Source organism: Eriocheir sinensis, chromosome 29, assembly GCF_024679095.1.
Source record: "Eriocheir sinensis breed Jianghai 21 chromosome 29, ASM2467909v1, whole genome shotgun sequence".
NCBI lineage: Eukaryota > Metazoa > Arthropoda > Malacostraca > Decapoda > Varunidae > Eriocheir > Eriocheir sinensis.
The window spans coordinates 11,940,368-11,958,808 of record NC_066537.1 but is presented as its reverse complement, the minus strand read 5'-3'; the positions used below and the strand labels follow the sequence as shown (position 1 = coordinate 11,958,808).

The 18,441-nt window shown below is 44.2% G+C and overlaps 1 protein-coding gene across 5 annotated transcripts; it reads left to right on the top strand.

Annotated features, from left to right (window-relative positions):
• The first annotated feature begins 516 nt into the window (after positions 1-516).
• On the top strand, positions 517-18,420 carry LOC127005063 (uncharacterized). Of its 5 annotated transcripts, XR_007758256.1 has the most exons (9): positions 517-621; positions 3,770-5,075; positions 5,238-5,399; positions 5,737-5,862; positions 6,205-6,387; positions 7,252-7,398; positions 8,933-9,447; positions 14,306-14,397; positions 15,076-18,420. XR_007758256.1 is itself a non-coding variant. In XM_050873542.1 (8 exons), exons 2-7 carry the CDS (start codon positions 3,807-3,809, stop codon positions 9,437-9,439), a joined length of 2,394 nt encoding a protein of 797 aa, XP_050729499.1. In that variant the 5' UTR covers positions 517-621; positions 3,770-3,806; the 3' UTR covers positions 9,440-9,447; positions 14,306-14,679. The 5 variants fall into 5 exon arrangements, 4 of the variants coding, with proteins under 4 accessions (XP_050729499.1, XP_050729497.1, XP_050729500.1 ...); XM_050873542.1 differs by lacking the exon at positions 15,076-18,420 and having other exon boundaries at positions 14,306-14,679; XM_050873540.1 differs by lacking the exon at positions 15,076-18,420 and having other exon boundaries at positions 8,933-14,679.
• Positions 18,421-18,441: the final 21 nt, after the last annotated feature.

Here is an 18,441-nt window from a genome sequence, read left to right as displayed (position 1 = left end):
ATAGATGCGATAGGTGTATTTATTGATGGAGAGAGAGAGAGAGAGAGAGAGAGAGAGAGAGAGAGAGAGAGAGAGAGAGAGAGATAGTTTCATTGGTTGATAGCATGTTGAAATAAAATAGTTGAAGCTATACGTAGAAAAGATATATTTAGAGAGAGAGAGAGAGAGAGAGAGAGAGAGAGAGAGAGAGAGAGAGAGAGAGAGAGAGAGAGAGAGAGAGAGCCATCATTAGTTATACATCAAATAGCCGTCTGGTAACAGTCTTTGAGGCGCATCTTCGCGTTCTGAAAAGCAATAAAGCGAAGATGGTGATTCCACCGAAAGGAAAAAAAAGGAACAGAAAAAAAGCTGTAGGAACCATTGTTTATAGGCCATAACTCAAATAGGTAGCACGACTACCTTTAAAAACTAGCACGGAGCATTTAAAATACACCTAAACCACACAGTAAGACGCCGGGAAGGTATTGAAAAAAAGTTTCAGGCATAATGAAAGCAATTTAGAGGGTTATTGATAATTGTAATCCGTGCAAACAGAGTAAACAGGCCACACTTCCCCTCCAGCGCCTCTACTGCACCAGCCAGCCACTGGGCGACGCCGACCCTTGTTCGCGTTTTCCTGAGGTAAGGGAAGAGCCCCGGGGGCGCCGCGCCCTGCAGGCCGCGACAGCCGGGCCAGCAGCAGCCGCGGGGAGGACGCGGCGCCCCAACCCGCCGCGGGAGGCGAGAAAAGTGTGGCTTGTGTCCCTTGGCCCTGGCCGCGGGGTCGCGCCTCTGTTGCCCCGCGACGATGCCTTAGAACCCCCTTTTTTTGCCGCCCCCGCGCCGCTGGCGGGGCTGGGACGGGCGTGGCGGCTGGGCCTGGCCGGCAGGGTGCTGCGGGGCGCCTCGCCGCGGCCCCAGGGGCGGGCAGGGGGCCGGGCGGGCGGTGTGCAGGGCGCCGCGGTGGGCTGTAAGGCGGTAAGCATCATGGCGGAGGGCGGCTGGGGGCCACAAGGGCACAAGGCGCGGCCCGCCAATAGTGCAGCCATTTGAACGGGTTTTGTTCACCTGGCCTCACTGACATGTGTCTGTCGCGTCCACCCGTGTCCCCAGGCCCCCCCCTTGTCCTTCCAGCCCGGCGGCCCCAGAGTGGGCGGTGCCCGCCGCACACTGGGCCGTGGGAAGGGCTGGGGGCGGGGAGGGTGAAGGCAAGTGACATCAGATGCAGGGGAGCTAAATAATGATTTGTATTGCAGTTATTCCCTTTGTTGTTGACAGATGACTACTGAGAATGCAAAATCAAAGAGCTAGGATTCTAAACTTGAAGTAAATGTACAGTAAAATTAGATGGCTGTCAAGAGAAAGTCTTATTTATTCTTTTAAATGACTTCAGAATTGTTGACAAGGCTCTGTTGTTTCTCTGTGATAAGCACTAAGCATGACATTTCTTACTTGTCAGATGTACTACAAAAGTTAATCAAGTCAGTTTACAATTGCCCAAAATGCGATTAATCTTAAGTTATCAATGTCAAAATATTGCTAAAATGGAAATAAAGCTTGCCATCTCAACTGCACAACAGTTTCGTAGGGTCAGTATACTTGGTTTCATTTCATCTGTGCATGAATTTTGCTAGATGTGGCACATGCACATTGCTAGGTTGTGATTTGGTGAAAATCTTGTCCAATATTATCAGCTACATTTAATAAAATATGTATTGAAACTATTTCCCCAGTTATGGATTTGAATGTTTATGTATACTTAGAGCCTTCACGCCTCTTTATATAAATCTCAATGTATTAGTGCGAAGCAATGTATTAGTGCAAAGCAATGTATTAGTGTGAGGAATACCTAGGGCTAACAGGGTATTAGGCTTTATTAACAGGACAGTAACCAACAAAAGTGCAGAGGTCATCCTCAGACTCTATTTAGCATTAGTTAGGCCACACTTAGATTATGCTGTCCAGTTTTGGTGCCCACACTACAGAATGGACATCAATTTGCTAGAACGAGTTCAGAGGAGGATGACCAAGATGATTCAGAGGTTTAGGAACCTCCCATATCAGGATAGGCTGAAACATCTAAACTTACATTCACTAGAAAGAAGAGTACGGGGAGATCTGATAGAAGTATTCAGATGGGTCAAGGGTTACAACAAAGGCGATATAAGTAAAGTTCTGAGAATTAGCCAGCAGGATAGAACATGCAGTAATGGATTTAAATTAGAAAAGTATAGATTTAGGAGGGAAATAGACAGGCATTGGTTTAGTAATTGGGTGGTGGGGGAATGGAATAGACTCAGCAATCACATAGGTATTTGTTTTAAGAGTAGACTTGATAGCTACAGAGACGAGAATGACAGGTGGTAGTTTGGGGGAATCTGGAGCTGCCTTGTGTAGGCCAGTCGGCCTCTTGCAGTCTTCCTATGTTCTTATGTTCTTGAACATGCCAATTTGTATTGATAAGTACTGTACCATACAAGACAATAAAAGACTATCTTGTATCAAACAGCATAGCTAGATCTTATATGAACAAACAGGCTTTTTAATACCTATATTTCATCTCATTTTAGGTACTGTACGTGTAAATACAAAAGATATCTGCCCCTGAAAGTGCAAATAAAGGAATTTTAACTTTATTACATGCAAATCACCTAGGTACCTTAATATTTAAAATAATGTAAAACATTGATGAATGTGATGGTAGACTTTAAAATATATATTACCCATGTGATTTACATGAAATGAATTATTAAAATACCTTTTATTTGCTCTAACAGAGCCAGATGTTATTGTATGTACCTAATATAAAATTAAGCATCGGTATTTTTAAAGTCCATTGTTAGTTCGCATATGATCTTACAGGACTGTTTAGTACAAGCTTATCTTTAGTGTGCTTGCATGGTTTTATTGATGCAAATTGCCATGTTTGGGATTTACAAAACATTCAAATCTGTTTAAAAAATGGTTTGAATATTTATCACAAATAGCCAACGATATCGGGCATGTTGATTTTTACCCAGTCACAAGCTAGCAATGCACATATGCCACACATCTACACTTGTGAGTGGACAGATTATAGAAGACATATGAATATAGGTATTTGCATCCTTCTGCTGGGGCCCCCTCCTCACCCCTCAGGTTTTTTTCTTGCTTTTGTTTTTTCTTTATTGTTTTAGTATCCTATTAGTATTTGCATATAAGAATTCTGTAAAAGTTGGGAAAAGGAGGAACACCTTGTTTCTAACATTTATTGTTAGCTGAAGGGGAATAAGAGAAGTCGAGATGTAGAATGATGTAATAGTCCTGTTAATTATCCAATTATTATTATTATTATTATTATTATTTTATTGTTAACTGATCCCTTTGGTAGTTGTTCAAGTTTACCCATTTACCAAGGACTAAGTTTTGTGATAAAAATAAGAGTTCAAAGAAAATACAATCATTTATTTGTTTCCTGCATACATACAGTTTGCTGAAATTGATCAGTTAACCTTAAGGGCTGACTATGTGCTAAAACCCATAGTGATTTCTTTTGGGTCTTTTATTACTAATCATCTACATCGGTTATATACATTCTGGTGGAACAAGTGGCATCAGCCAGTTCTGTGATGGGTTGACAGATTAGGATGAATTACAATGCTGAGATATCTTCTGGTCCAGTGAAGTGCCAGTGTTACAGTTGAGTATAGGCAGGAGAGGATAAAATGCTTGAAGCACAAGCAAAACTAACAACTTGGTTCTTAAGCCCAGCTGAAAACCATCACCATTTCATCAGTTTGGTTTCTTCCAGCCAATGCCCCAGTGACGGGGGGCCGGGCAGCCGAGAGATGGCCGAGCCTGCCCCAGACACATCAGGGTTCTCCCAGGACCTGTTCTCTCCACTGCAGTTTTGTGAGGTGGTGCAGGAGGGCCAGACAGCACACCACCATGTTAAGGAGGAGCAGCAGCAGCAGCAACAACAACAGCAGCAGCAGCAGCAGGTGTCACAAGCACAGCCACACCACACACAGCAACTGGCCTCCGTCACCACCTCCCTCCCAATGCCACAGGTTGGCTCCTTGGTGAGCCTTGCCGGGGTGACCACCAGCACAGCCACGCAGCATGGCCACATGCAGCCCCAGATGGTGGCCCACCCACATGTGCAACAGCAGCAGCACCCACACTTGCTCCCTCAGCCCCACGCCCAGCCCAGACTCCTCCAGCAACAGCAGATGGCGGTGCAGCAGGCCACAGCACAACAGCAGCCAATGCCACAACAGCAGCAGCAGCTCATGCAACAACACCAGCAGCAGCAACAGCAAGTCCAGCAACAACAACAGCAAACTCAGCAGCAACAACAGCAACAAACACAATTAATACAACCACAGCAGCAACAACAGGCACAGCAACAGCAGGCACAGCAACAGGCAGCAAAGCAACTTCAGCAGCAACAAGTCCAAACGCTGCAGCAAATACACCAACACCTACAGCAGCAGCAAGCCCAACAGCATCAACAGCAACAGGTTGTACAGCAGCAACAAGCAGTGCAACAGCAACAGCAGCAAGTTCAGCAACAACAACAACAGCAACAGCAACAACAAGTACAGCAAACACAAGAACAGCAAAAACAGCAACAAGTACAGCAACAGATACAGCAGGCTCAGCAGCTCCAGCAGTCACCGTCCCAAGCAGCGCCACAGCCACACTCACAGCCACATTCACAGCCACAGCAGATCCTCACCTCAGTTGGCAGCGTCCAGATAGTCAGCGGGCTGCAGCTGAATGTTACGGTGCAGCACGCAGCAGCGGCAGCAGCTGTGTCAGCCAACAAGGTGTCCAGCTCTGTGGTGGCCACCTCTCCCATCACCACCACCTCCGGCGCCACCACTGTTGCCCCGCCACTCATAGTCATCGTCAACAACAACAGTAATACCAGCACTCCCAACACCACGAACAACACCCCTGTGGGGAGCAGTAATGGCGTCATCAACACCAGCACCAGCAGCAGCCAGACACTACCAATGGCACCAACCACTTCCGCCACCACCACCACAGCCACCACCACTACCGCCGCTGCCTCCACGCCCACCACCAAGGGAACAACAAACAGTGAAGATGTGAGTCTTGACCCTTCACTTTCACTCTTTGTTCTGGAGCCAAAATTTCAGAAAGAGGGAATAAAACAAATAAAAATCCAAAACAATAAATAAAGAAGCTTGTTAAAAATTGAACATTGCTGCCATCATGATTCACCACAGCACCCCGTCTCTCCTCCCCAGGTCAAGCCAGTGCCAGTGAAGAGAACGTGGCGTCGGCCATGGAAGAAGAAGAAGGAGAGGGAGAAGAAGCAGCCGGTGAAGAAGGCGCGGCGGATCAAGAGGAAGCGCATCGTTGTCCCCAAGAAGAACATCATCCATATCGACCCCAGGAACGGACCCATGGTGAGAGAGAGATATTGATTGATTGACTGACTATTGATTTCTAACTTAAACTCACTCACCCCATACCACCAGCCTCTACCCACCATATATTTACAGTTATTCCTGCTACCACCACCAAACAGTTACTACCCACCATACTCCACCACAGAACACCTCAACACCATATTGTCACACAGCTTCCCTCAGTCACCATCACCACTAACCCACCAAAACCACCATCCTACCATACTTCACGTGCCACCACTAAACACTATTCCACACCACATCACAGTGCCATAGGTTTCAATCATCACCCTGCCACCACCACAACTGTAACTCACCCAGCCCCCTGCCACAGATTGACACATCAATGAACCACATCAAGAGGGAGAGTGAAGAGGCCATCAACCAGCTGAAGCAGAAGAGGCAGCGCATCAAGCTGAACCGAAACTCTGGCAGGGAGTACGTCAACCGCCTCGGAAAGGTGAGCACAGGAGGAAGTGTGAAGGATGGGCAGAAGGGATTCAGTTGCTGAGAAAGGTTAAAGAAGCCTAATTTGTATTGCTAGAAAAGGCAAAGATTAGTATTATCAAATGCTTCAGGTTCTTGTTATGACTATTTTTCAAGGCCAGAGAGGAGCTAATCAGGTTGTCATGAGTGTTTTTCGCATTCATTTTAGCGCGGAAGCCTTGCAGAACTACCGCCAGGATCATGAAACCACCATTGGAAAAATCCCAACAACTTTCACAAGAGCCTTTTTAGATAGACATGCCCACCAACTTAGCCTCACCTTCCCCTAATCTACTCCTCAACTCCATTACAACAGGTGGTGGGTGCGCGTGTGATTGGGGCGCCCTGCCACTGTCCCCTCAAGTGCTGGGAGCGCATGGGGTCCAAGGTGCTCGAGATCTTCAACAACTTCTGGGACCTGAGTGACTTCAACCTCCAGAATTCCTACCTCTTCACCTGCCTCAAGCTGTGTGATGTCAAGCGGCGATACACCAAGAAGGTAGGTCAGTGTGCATGTGTGTGAGGGTGTCTTATGTCTGTGTATGTATATGGCTGTGTGTGTTAGTGTGCGTGTGTGTGAGGGTGTCTTATGTCTGTGTATGTGTATGGCTGTGTGTGTTAGTGTGTGTGTGTGTGTGAGGGTGTCTTATGTCTGTGTATGTATATGGCTGTGTGTGTTAGTGTGTGTGTGTGTGAGGGTGTCTTATGTCTGTGTATGTATATGGCTGTGTGTGTTAGTGTGCATGTGTGTGAGGGTGTCTTATGTCTGTGTATGTGTATGGCTGTGTGTGTGTGTGAGGGTGTCTTATGTCTGTGTATGTATATGGCTGTGTGTGTTAGTGTGCATGTGTGTGAGGGTGTCTTATGTCTGTGTATGTATATGGCTGTGTGTGTTAGTGTGTGTGTGTGTGTATGTAGCATTGTTTGTGGACGATGGAGAAAGGTGTGCATTAGTTGCCTTGACAGTTGTACTCTGAGCAGTTCGTTTTAATGTCAGCAGTTTCTCTTTGCTGTAGTCTCATAAGAAATCTCAGGAATGTTGAGAAGAAAGGAAAGTTAAGAGTAGAGGCATAGATGGATGTGGAGTATGAAAACGAACAGAGAACATTATAGAATTAGGAAAAATTAGAGAGTAGAAGCAATCAGGAGAAAAACAAGGAACACAAACAGGGGGGAAGGACACATTGAAGACTGGCTTATTGAGAGGTAGGGATTTCCTTCTCTTTAGTACATTATAATACCAAGAAAGTTAAGAGAATGAAAGCAATCAGTTAGGAACATAAGGGAGGCAAACAGGGGAAGGACATGGTGAAGGTAGGCTTGTTAAGAGTTAGGGATTTCCTCCCCTTTCCCTCTCCACCAGCCGGCAGAGGAATCGCGGCGGCAGAACACGTTTGAGTACTTTGTGCGGATCAGCGGCAAGCACTTGAGGGTGTGCAAGCGGGCCTTCATGAGCTGCCACGGCCTGACCAGTGACAAACGGCTCCGCACACTCTTCCATCAGATGAAGGTACGTCTGGGGCATCAGTGTTCATTTTTCTTCTGTTGTAGCGGCGTCTAGCAGGCTTTTTTGTTGATGTTTTTATTTTTTGCCCTTGAGCCGCCACTTCCTTCCCTTTCTCTAACCTGTTTATCATGGCAGCATAAAGGGATCAGCTGCATCACTCTTTTGCCAACAGCTCTGATTTAATTATGTATATATTTGATTGTATTTTTCCCTTGTGGGCGAAAATGTCAATATGTGTGTGTCAACGTTTTAACCCATAGCTGTGACCCCCCCCCTTCCATTGCACCATTCCTTAGTGAGTGATGTACGCCCACACACAGCCCAGACCTAGATTCATATTATCAAGCATTTGGGGCTCTTGTTACGACCGTTTTTGAAGGCCACAGAGGAGATACATCGGGTTGACTAGAGTCTTTTCCCGTTCATGGCACAGAAACCCACCAAAACTACCACTAGGCTCAAGAAACCACCCTTGGAAACCCCTACAACTTACTGCGAGAGCCTCTTCAATTACATGCACTAAGGTTTCAAAGAGTTTGGTAACATAGGCCTTACTCCCTAAAGTGGGTCAGACTGTCAGAGTATAAACCTTGGAAATTATCTGTCAACCTCTTCTCACCACATGGAGGCACAGTGGAGTCTAGAAGGTTGAGTTTTGATGGGAAATACACACAGGGAAAGGGTTATAGTTTGAAAAGAATGCTGTACTCAGTGGGTTAAGTAAGAGTGTGTATCAATGTATGCCAAGGTAGTGATAACAGCTGCTGCCATCTGGTGGGGATTATGTTTAAGACTTGCTGGGATATGGGTTAGTGTTGTTGGTATTGTTGTTGTAGTTGTATATCCTAACTTCCTTGTATATCTTAACTTCTTGTATATCTGAACTTCCTTTTCTTCTGTGTTGTATTGCCTGTAGACCACTAATATATTTTTTTTCCTGCATCCTCTTGTTTTTTCTTCTATCTTTTTCCCTTTTCTCTTTATCTTGTTTCCTTTCTCTTCATCATTTTTATTTTTTCGTCTTTTTCCCTTTTTCTTCATTGTTTTTTTGTCCCTTTATCTTTTTGGGGTTTTTTTGTTTAATCTTTTCATTTTCTTCTTTTTCATCCTCCTGTTTCTCTACCCCCCACCCCCAACCCTATATCCTCTTTTTTTTATTATATCTTTTTCTCCTTTCTCTTCTTCTTGTGTCCTTTGTCATCTTTTTTTCCCCTTTTCTTCATCATGTTCTCTTGTACCATCATCTCTTTCACTTTGTCTTCATTTTTCCTTGACTTCATTTTCCTCCTCCTCTTCGTCTCTTTCCTCCCCCTGTTTCTACCCCCCCCCCCTACACACACACACACACACACCTGCATCTTGTTTTTTCCCCTTTTTCTTCATCTGGTTTCCTTTGTCATCCTTTTTTCCTGTTTTCTTCATCATCTTTTTCCTTTTTACTCTGTCTTTATATTTTCTTGACTTTTTCCTTCTCCTCTTCATCTATTTCCTTCTCTTTATTTTTTCCTCCTTCCCCCACCCTTACACCTTCTCTCAGGATGGAGCGCTGGTTCCCGAGCCCGACCGCCGGGGGAAGCATCTCCGTCCCATCAAGTCCCCGAATGGACAAGTCAGTCCCTCCAGCGGCCAGCATGCCCACCACCCACACCACCCACACCACCACCAAAACGAGACCTACAACAGTGGCAGCAACACATCCAGCAAGACCAAGAAGGCTCGCAGCTCCACCAAGAAGAAGCAGAACAATAAGGCCGACGCAGGGACAAATGCCAATGGGAAGACCATGTACACGCCCCCGCCGCCTCCCATCAGCCACATGCACCCACACTGCACCCCGCCGCCCCCACCAGCACACGGAGCCACCATGCAGGAGCCGCCACATGCCTACATCCCCAACGGAGACATCTATTTCCCCGGGCATTACCTTGAGCCACACCAGACCATGGCCCCACCACCCATGAACCAGATCCCGTCGTGCCAGAAGATGCTGGAGGGCCCTGCCTACTTTATGGCTGGGATGAAGGAGAACACCTTCCACCAGTAGGCCCAAAGGTGTGTAAGTAGGCATGAGAGAGAGAGTTTGAGAGAATATTATGGTCTTCCTCAGTTCAAAGGTGTGACATTTTACTGGGCCTCTTTGTCCTGGTAACATGGCCTCTAATTGTATGCCATGAACTACTTAATTACAAAGGTTTGATCAGGGCTCATGGTTGGAAGGTTGTTATTCTGCAGTAGACTGTTTTATCCCTTTGTTTACACTTCAGTTGGAGGAGAGTAGAAATGACTGACTGACAAGACAGTGGTCAGAGCTCAAAGGAAACAGACATTACTCAAGACTGAACAAATACAGAGCAGGATTTCAGGAGACAGTATACAGAGACCAAGCCTCATGTGCAGAGCTCAACATATGGAATCCCCATGGGTGAAATGGCACAAAGTCTGTCAGTTATATGACAGAGTATGGCATTGAGGTGTTTCTGCTTTTATTTTTACACCACTGAAATTGACTGCACATAGCTTAATAGTAAGTCAGATTATATGACCCAACTAAACATAGCTTGAAAGTAGGGATTTGGTTCATTCCTGTTTTGATTTGGTGTGTGGGTGTGGTTTCTTGTTGTAAGTGTAAGTCAGGCAGCCGCTAAACAGCAAAGTAAGGGATTGAGATCACTTCTAGTTGGGGAGTGGCTAGGTGACAGCTGGGTGGCCTGCCTTGGCAGGGCAGCAGACACTCATTATCAACTGTGTTTCTGTGATAGGTGCTTTAGGGGTCTAATTCAGTGTTTTGAGCTTCCATGGCCAGATTTAGATTAATACATGCAGCAAGAAGGAAGGAGGAAGCACTCAAGGGTGTGTTTGTATTTTAAGCCTAAAAGATGGGATGACTGTCATGTCCATTTTTATATTTTACTTTTCTTCCTATCTCTACCACTTACTTTATGCCATATTTAACTCTTGGACATACTGTATTAATATTAGAAACATTTGGTTATTGATATACACACCCACACACACTTGCCAGTAATAGCTGTGGTGGGGCCAGTGGACAACTCTCGTAATGGACAGAGTGGAAGATAAACTCATTATTTAAGGGGCATTTGTGCAGAGCATAGCAGTATTATCATATTCCAGATATTTTTTTAGTATTGGCCAACATGTGGGGCTGAATCTTTTTCTTTTCTGGTTGCTGTGGCATTAATGTAAAGTGTTCAGTTCCTTAATATAATCTAGAGACTAGGAATCTGTAACAGGAGGACACAAACACAGAGCATCAGTGCATATTTTATAGCTTGGAGTCGGTAATGACTTGAATATGAACATAATGGCAGTGTGCGATTTATGTTCGTGTTTAATGAGAAGAGTGCAGTGATAAATCAAGGCAGCAAAACATATGATCCTATAAAGTTATCTCTATTAAGTATACTCCATACATTCCATAGGTTATTTCTTGATTTTTAAGTTACTCTCTATCAGAGTTTGGGGTCTGAATTACCAGTGGGCCACACAAGTTCTGACTGCCAACCCCCAAATCTTATATATTCACCTGGACAGTTCTCTGTCAACTGGTATAACATGTATTTGTTCTGAAACATATTAATTTTGTCAGTTGCCTCAAGTAAAAGGTCACATAATAGCTATTTTGGAGAGGAGACTTTTTTTTACAATTTATGTCTTTCAGTCCCTCTCCCCAGTGTGGCAGCTAAGAGTGGGTGACCCTTGGGGGCTTGACAAAGAGCATTTAGAAACATGGCCATACTTCCCCCACTGCCAAGCTTCCTGGTGCACAAAATAGGAATGCTTAGTGACAGTTGTGCGGGAAAAAATGGTGATGAGGGTCGACACAGTTATGTTTTTTATTTAAACCAATTTATGTATATATATATTTTTTTAAGTGCTGCATATAACCGATTGGTTCTCTTGAGGGGCCTCTTGGACACCCCAGCCTGTTAATGGCACAGGCAAATTATATTTAAAATGGCTGGCGTAATGAATGACTCTTTCTTGTCCCATGTTGCCCCTTGGTGCTCCTCTTGACCAAACTCACTGAAGTTAGAGTAGACTGAAGATCTGTTCAGCATGTGGATTATCTTCCACCTCTCGGCAAAGGCTGAAAATTGTCGGTGTGCATCAGTGGGACTCGAACCATGGTCCTCGGAATCACCACATCTGCACACTGACCACTCGGCAGCACACAATATAGAGCAAGTTCAGGGTTATGGCAGACTTGGATCATTAACCAAAGTGTAGCTTTGACTATAATTTTGTCCCTTATAAACAAGTAAAGGCATTGCTTCTTGTGTTTTACGTGAGTCTAACTTTAAATGGCTTGGTCTTCTCGACCCACACAGCCTGTACCAAATTATTGAGGCAGCACCATGGATAAAAGTGCAGAAGATGGTTGATGCCAGAGTCAGGTCAGATGGTTCCAAAGTTTCATTCAAGTCCTCCCGAAAGTACACGTAAGTTGCCGCCGTTTAACATTAAGGAAACATATCGGAGCTTATGAGGGACTGAAATTCTGTCTTGAGGCAAAATCAGGAGGTTGTGTTAGCTTATTAATCATAGTGACTGCCATGGCCTGTAGGGGATATTATGTACCAGGCACTGAGGAGAAAAGGAAATGATACAGCTTTTTGTAATGATTTTTATATTTATTTTATATTTACAGTTCATTTCATAAGAGGGCTGAATCTCCTGTAGTAGAGTGTGTGTTACATATTCATTATTCTTATCAAGATAAATCTGTTTGCATCACATAAGCTCCTGTGTTCTTTGAGAGACTTTGTCTTTCATCTTTGGCTTTTCCTATTATACTTTTCCTTTATTTATCAAAAACTTTAGTGAAGCAAAATATTTGTGAATAAGTTGATGTAGAATCATCCACAAGCTCTCAAGGACCTTTTGTTAGAATATAAAGTATGCAAATGAAACAAGCCCAGACCCAAACAAAGGATTGCAGTAGGGATTGTCATCCATCATAACCCATATCATTTATTTATTTCTTATCAAGCAATACTCAAGTGGGTTTTTATTGTATTCTATCTATGATTTTCAAAATGTATGTTTTGTAGTTTGCTGAAGAATCACATTGGCATGGAAAATGGTTTCAAAAATGATATAGTAATGTACGCTGCAGCTTGTGGCCCCTGGTATTAGGGAAAGGCGGGGTGGGGGTGGGGGGTTACAAAGAGTGGGGGAGAATTTTGTGCCACATTAGGTTAATGGCTGGAGGCCGCAGTACAAATTATCTTTCCAAGTACATAATATTGGAAAGAGGTAAAGGATGGAATCAACACTTCCTTATTGATCAATACATTGGACTGAAAAGCAGCAGATTGATTTGAATCACTAAAATATCAAGGTAGAAGAGGCAGTGGTGCTGTGCTCCAATATGTCCAGGCTTTTCAGGGAGTCTTTGGTGCCTTTTGTGACCTTTTCCTTCCCTCATCATTTTTGCAAGGAAATGCAAGCATTCACAGATTTCTATAACAGACAGAAATCAGTGAATACTTACATTTCCTTTAAAAATGCTTGGTAAATAAAACCAAAATTGAATGTGGGATCACACCATGACATGACTGTTACATGTAGTAATTGTGATTATTTTAAAGAGCACCTTAATTATTACAAGTAATTATACATTTTTTTCATGCTATTCTGCAAGATAAATATGTATGAGGCATCCAGAAGAGCAAAGGACAGAGCCAGTTTTTTCTAGATTGCCCAGGGGAAGGCAGGCCACACACCCCAGGAGGAACAAGTTCCAAGGGAAAAGCGACCTTGTATTTGGTGTGCCAGGAGTCACTCTTCCCCTCAACTTATATCTTATTCTTCCTGGGATGTGTAGCCTGGCCTGCCTTTCCCAGTGCAAACTAGAAAATATGTACTCTGTCCCTTGCACCCCTCATATGTCACTGTTGAACTCAGTTGGCAGAGGTTGTGAATTAAAGAGAGAGGAAGTGGTTGAGGCAATGAGTCAACAGTGCTGATGTAACTATAATAAACTCGCAGAAATGTATTTCTAGGATTAACTGACATGAGTACTGAAGTGCTAGTGTCTAGATTCATGTGTGCCAACATGCATTATTTACCTCCGGAGCGGGCTAGTGACTAAAAGTGATTCACGTGTTGAACTACGTCTGACAGTGTGTGAAGTGCAGTGATTTATGAATTACACTTTTGAAGAGCAATATATCTTGTGGTAATTTCACAAAATATTTATTAAACTTCATGTTTTTAATATATATTTGGCATAACAAGAGTCATGAAGAAAATTGGCTAAGTGATGTGCATCTATCCACATGTTAGAACATCTTACAAGCATTGCCTGTGCTTAGGAATGACAGATAAAAGACTGATAACAGTGCTATACAGATATTACTTGAGTCTTGTCACAGTTAGTGTTAGCAGAAAAGGAAAAATTGAATTATTTATATCCTAGCACAAAGGAAAGGACAATGATAAATTGAGTAATGAGTAAACTTTGCGTTTCGGTACACAGGTGGAAGTATTCTGCTTAGGTGTAAAATAGATGTATCTTCCATCATCATGAGGACAATGTTACAAATTTTCAATACAAAAACTATCTCATTGCTTCTCAGATTAATGTCAAGATGCTGCATACAGGTTTTAAAATTAGTCTATAAGGCATTAGAAGACATAGTTTAGATAATTAAAACTACCACTAATATTTGTTTGGAGGAGAGTGACAGAAACGAGGTCAGTGCATATTATTCTTGTAACTGATGTGACGTAGACGGCTTCAATCAAGTTTATTTGCATAGCTCATTATTGTAATACAAAATGTTAAGAAAGCCTTGTCCATTCCTGTCCTTGGCAGCATTAGATCCAGGTTTTCCATCATCTTACCTCACTGCTAGTGAACGTTTGACTCATGCCAACCTTCCAGTGCTTTCAGGTGCTTGGCCCTCGCTGGTCCCTGAGAAGTGGTTGTGGAGCTTGGTGCTAACCCAGTGACTACATCACTTCTCTGTGGGAAAGGTATGGTCATCATGTTCCTATGGCCCTAGTAGATAGGCCATGTTGGCTTTATTGCTTTGCCTCAGGATTAGGATAATCAAAATTCATCCCTATTCCTCTTTTTAGGGAGGATGAGGAATTGTAGATATTTTCTCCATCCTATTATTTTGTAGTAATTTTCTTCCTCCCCTTTTGTCGTGAAGGGGTGAAAATTACTAAAATTTTTGACGGGGGTGGAAAACTAATTATTTCACCCATTTTATTTGAGCTTATTAAACTGTTCCTCCATTGGAGGGTGGGTTATTAATTTTTCTCCATCTCCCTTTTTTGAAGGTAAAGATTATTACAGTAATTTTTCTATCCCCATGCCTCCATGGTGTAGTGGTCAGCTTGCCTAGCCACAAATCTGTTGGCCCAGATTCAAATCCCTGCTAGGGCAGTTGGCACACAGTCCACCCAGCTGTTTACTCCCTTTCAGGGTGTCACACTGGCCTGGGGGGAGTAAAAGGTTCTAACCCATCACAGGTTCAGGGGCCAATGAGACAGAGCTGAGCATCAAGGCCATGTGCAGTTAAGGCCCATGTTCTATATTACCTTACTTTGGGGGATCAAGATTATTACAATTATATTAAATGAATGGAAATTTAAATTTTATTGGAAGGGTGGAGATTATTGCATTTCTTTCTTCTCCTTTTTTAGGGTGGAAGATAAATGCTATGTCCCTCTTTTTGAATGAGTGAGGCTGAAGCACACACTGGGCTTCATGTTTCTTGTTGCAGTGTACGCTCCTTCCAAGATGTGTGAAACTGAAGAGAAAACCCGATGCCTACCACAGTGAAACTCTCATTGTCTTAGACACTTTCAATACTGGTACTGACAGGGTTGGCCATGAGCAATGTGTTGGTCCTCATGGCTCTACTAGTACCAGGAACATCAACAGCTTTCTCCTCCTGAATTTTGCGATCCAGGAGGTAGAAAATTGCAAGCTCTTCGTACCAGAGATGCACCACTGGACGATAGAGCAATGCCAGGGGGGCACTTAAGGAGATTGATCACATCCTTGTAAGTACTGGAGAGGCAGTGGCAGAGTGGTCAGCGTGCAGGCGTGGTGAGCCCATGGAGCTAGGTTCTCGTCCCACCAAAACATGCTGATTTTTCCATCGCTGAGTGACGGGAGATAGCCCATATGCTACCCAGATCTTCAATCAACCCTAATTTCAGCAGTTTCAGTCAATAGGAGCGCCAGGGGCCAGTATGGGCTAAGCAAGAGTCATATCATGGTTGCCACTATAAATAAAATTTGCCTGCGCCATTTTCGGGCTGGGGTCACCCAAGAGGCCCCTCAAGGCAGCCTACTGACGATAGGCAACAGAAAAATAAAATTATTGGCGAGTTCTTCAGACCTGCAGAGTTGTCCAAAGTGCTGATCTCAGAAACTGATCATAGGCTTCTTTTTGCAACAGTCAAGCTTTGTTATGTCAGGTCAAATAGAATCTCAAGATCCAATAATATTGTGTTCTATCTCAAGAGGCTGAAAGACTTGGCATGTGCTCATGAGTATGCAATGACAGTCTCAAATCAGTTCAACATGCTTGGCACCCTTGAGGACCCTACAGAACTAGGATACTTTCAGATGTGAAATTCTTCAAGCTGCAAAAGAGTGCATTAGATAGAAGCCGACATCTAGGAGTGGTTTTGCCTCATGGGTGACGCTTGAGAATATTGAGGAAAGTCACGCTGCCCGGCTTGCTGGGAATCGGGACCAATATAGGGCTCTGTCGCAAGGACTAGAGCTCTCCTGAGGAAAGACAAGAAGTTTGTCAGGATTCTCACTGAGGAGGTCGAGGAACATCTCAGAGTGAATGAATGACCTGCTTACCGAGCCTTGAAAAAGCTCCACTCAGTGCCTCCCTCTTGAAGTGCCTCCCTCTCAAGTGAGTGCTATCCAAACAGCAGATAGCTGCCTTATGTCAGACATGACTGGGCAGAGGGCTTGTTGGGCTGAGTACTTTGAGCAGTTGTACACAGCAGACCCTCCAAGTGGGCAGCTCCCAGTTGCTGGGTTGCCGGTAGCAGATGTTAATCCACCCATCACAGAAAGCCCACATTCTCGACAAGGTCAGAGAGGCTTTGGCAAGGTAAGGGGTGGAAAAGTACCTGGTATCTATAACATCAGTGCGGAGCTTCTCAAAGTTGGAGGTGAGATCATGATTCGGGGGTTGCATGTGATCTTGATTGTCGTATGGCAGTCTGGTACCATTACTCCTGACTGGAAGAGGAGGCTGATCATCCCTATTTGGATAAGGAAAGGGGACTGGCAGGACTGCAATAACTACCATGGTATTACTCTGTTCTGTGCCAGGCAAGGTGCTTGCCCATATATTTCTAATGGGGATTCACAACCAGCTGGTAAAGCTGCAAATACCTGAGCAGTCCACGTTCACGCGTGATAAGTCAACAACTGTCCATATCCAAGCACTTCACGTGCTGGTGGAACATCGACACGTGTTTCAACAGGGACTTCCTTGTAGCTTATGTCAGTCTCAAGAAGGCATTTGATACTGTGCATTGCAAGGCACTCTCAGATCTGCAAGGACTGTTGGTCTATTGACTGGCCTGTACTTTGGGATTGAAAGTGCAGTGAAGTGTAGGGGGGACATGTTCAGCTTCTTTCCCATGAAAGTGGGGGTGAGGCAAGGCTGTGTCCATGCCCCATCACTTTTTAACACTTACATGGACACTAGGCAGAGTTGTAGACCAATGTCACTGTGGAGCATCTGTTGGCAATACCAAGGTCACTGACTTTGTTTTGCTGATGATGCAGTAATCCTTGCTGAGTTGCTGGAGGGTCTGGTGATGGCTTTCGAAGCACTGCATAAGTTGAAGTCCCTGTGACTCCAGGTCTCCTAGGCCAAGACCAAGGTATAGGTGTTTGGAGGCTTGCTAGATGAAACAGTTTGTTCATGCATATGGTAAGGACAATGATATGTTGGAAAATTTCACCTACCTTGGTAGCGCAGATCAGAACGTCGGGTCGCAACAGAAAGTCTTACAGCAGATTGGTTTGTCCCAGTGTTATAGACTCGCTTACCATAAGTATATGAGCAAACTCCAGTAATACGGGCACATTGCATGCTATCAAGTCTCTGTAGGTAACGTTCCCATACCAAGCATCTTCCAGCAGGATCCATTGTGCTCCAACTATGAACTTTGTGAGCTTGGTCTTGACCACTCACGATTATCTCATGGATTAAAAGTGGTTAAATATTCCCCGTGAGTTAGGTAGCTAAGACCATATAGCTCTGCTACTTTTACAAGAGACACTACCTCTCTCCCCAAAAAGGTGCCATGAGCTGGAATTGAACTCGCAACTTCTCAGTCATGAAGCAAACATCAAAGCCACTGAGCTTCTTGGCCTGGTTTTGCTTCTTATAGAAACAACCCATTGAACAGGGTCAGCTTGTGGGTTGGTTGCCCCATGCCCATCAATTCAGCTGTTCATGTGATGCTTCACAAGGACTTTAGTTCACATTGTCTGCCTGATACCAAGTCCATGCAAGTTTTGAAATGTCACTGGGCAAGGACAAATCATTGGATTGAGGCTGCACCTTCAATTGTGAGCAACCCACTTTGATATTTCAAACACCAGCAGGTGCCTTTCCACCCCTCAACCTTGCCACAGCCTCTCTAACCTTGTTAAGAGATTGTGTGGCTTTTGTCGATGAGTGAACTGACATCCATTATTTTTAAACCAGCAGTTGGAAACTGCCTGCTCAGAGGTTTTGCCATGTACAGCTGTTCAAAGTACTCTGCCCATCCATGTCTGACATATGGCTACCTTTGTTAGGACAGTGCTAACCTGAGAGAGGCTCAGAGCAGAACTGTTTCAGGGCTCCGGAAAATATTTGAGGTTATCCACATCAATTGATCTTCAATCTCCTTGGCAAGACTTAAGACATACTTGTCTCCTCAGGAGAGCTTTTCTTAATACTGGTCCTGATTTCCCAGCCTCTTCTTTAAATTGTGTTTGGCAAGGCCAAGGTTTTTACATGAAGGGGTTGCAGC

Coding starts and splice junctions, on each gene's coding strand:
- LOC127005063 (XM_050873542.1), top strand. CDS start 3,807: ATGGCCGAGCCTGCCCCAGACACATCAGGGTTCTCCCAGGACCTGTTC. Junction 5,400..5,736: donor ACCCCAGGAACGGACCCATG/GTGAGAGAGAGA, acceptor CCCCTGCCACAG/ATTGACACATCAATGAACCA. Junction 7,399..8,932: donor CACTCTTCCATCAGATGAAG/GTACGTCTGGGG, acceptor ACCTTCTCTCAG/GATGGAGCGCTGGTTCCCGA.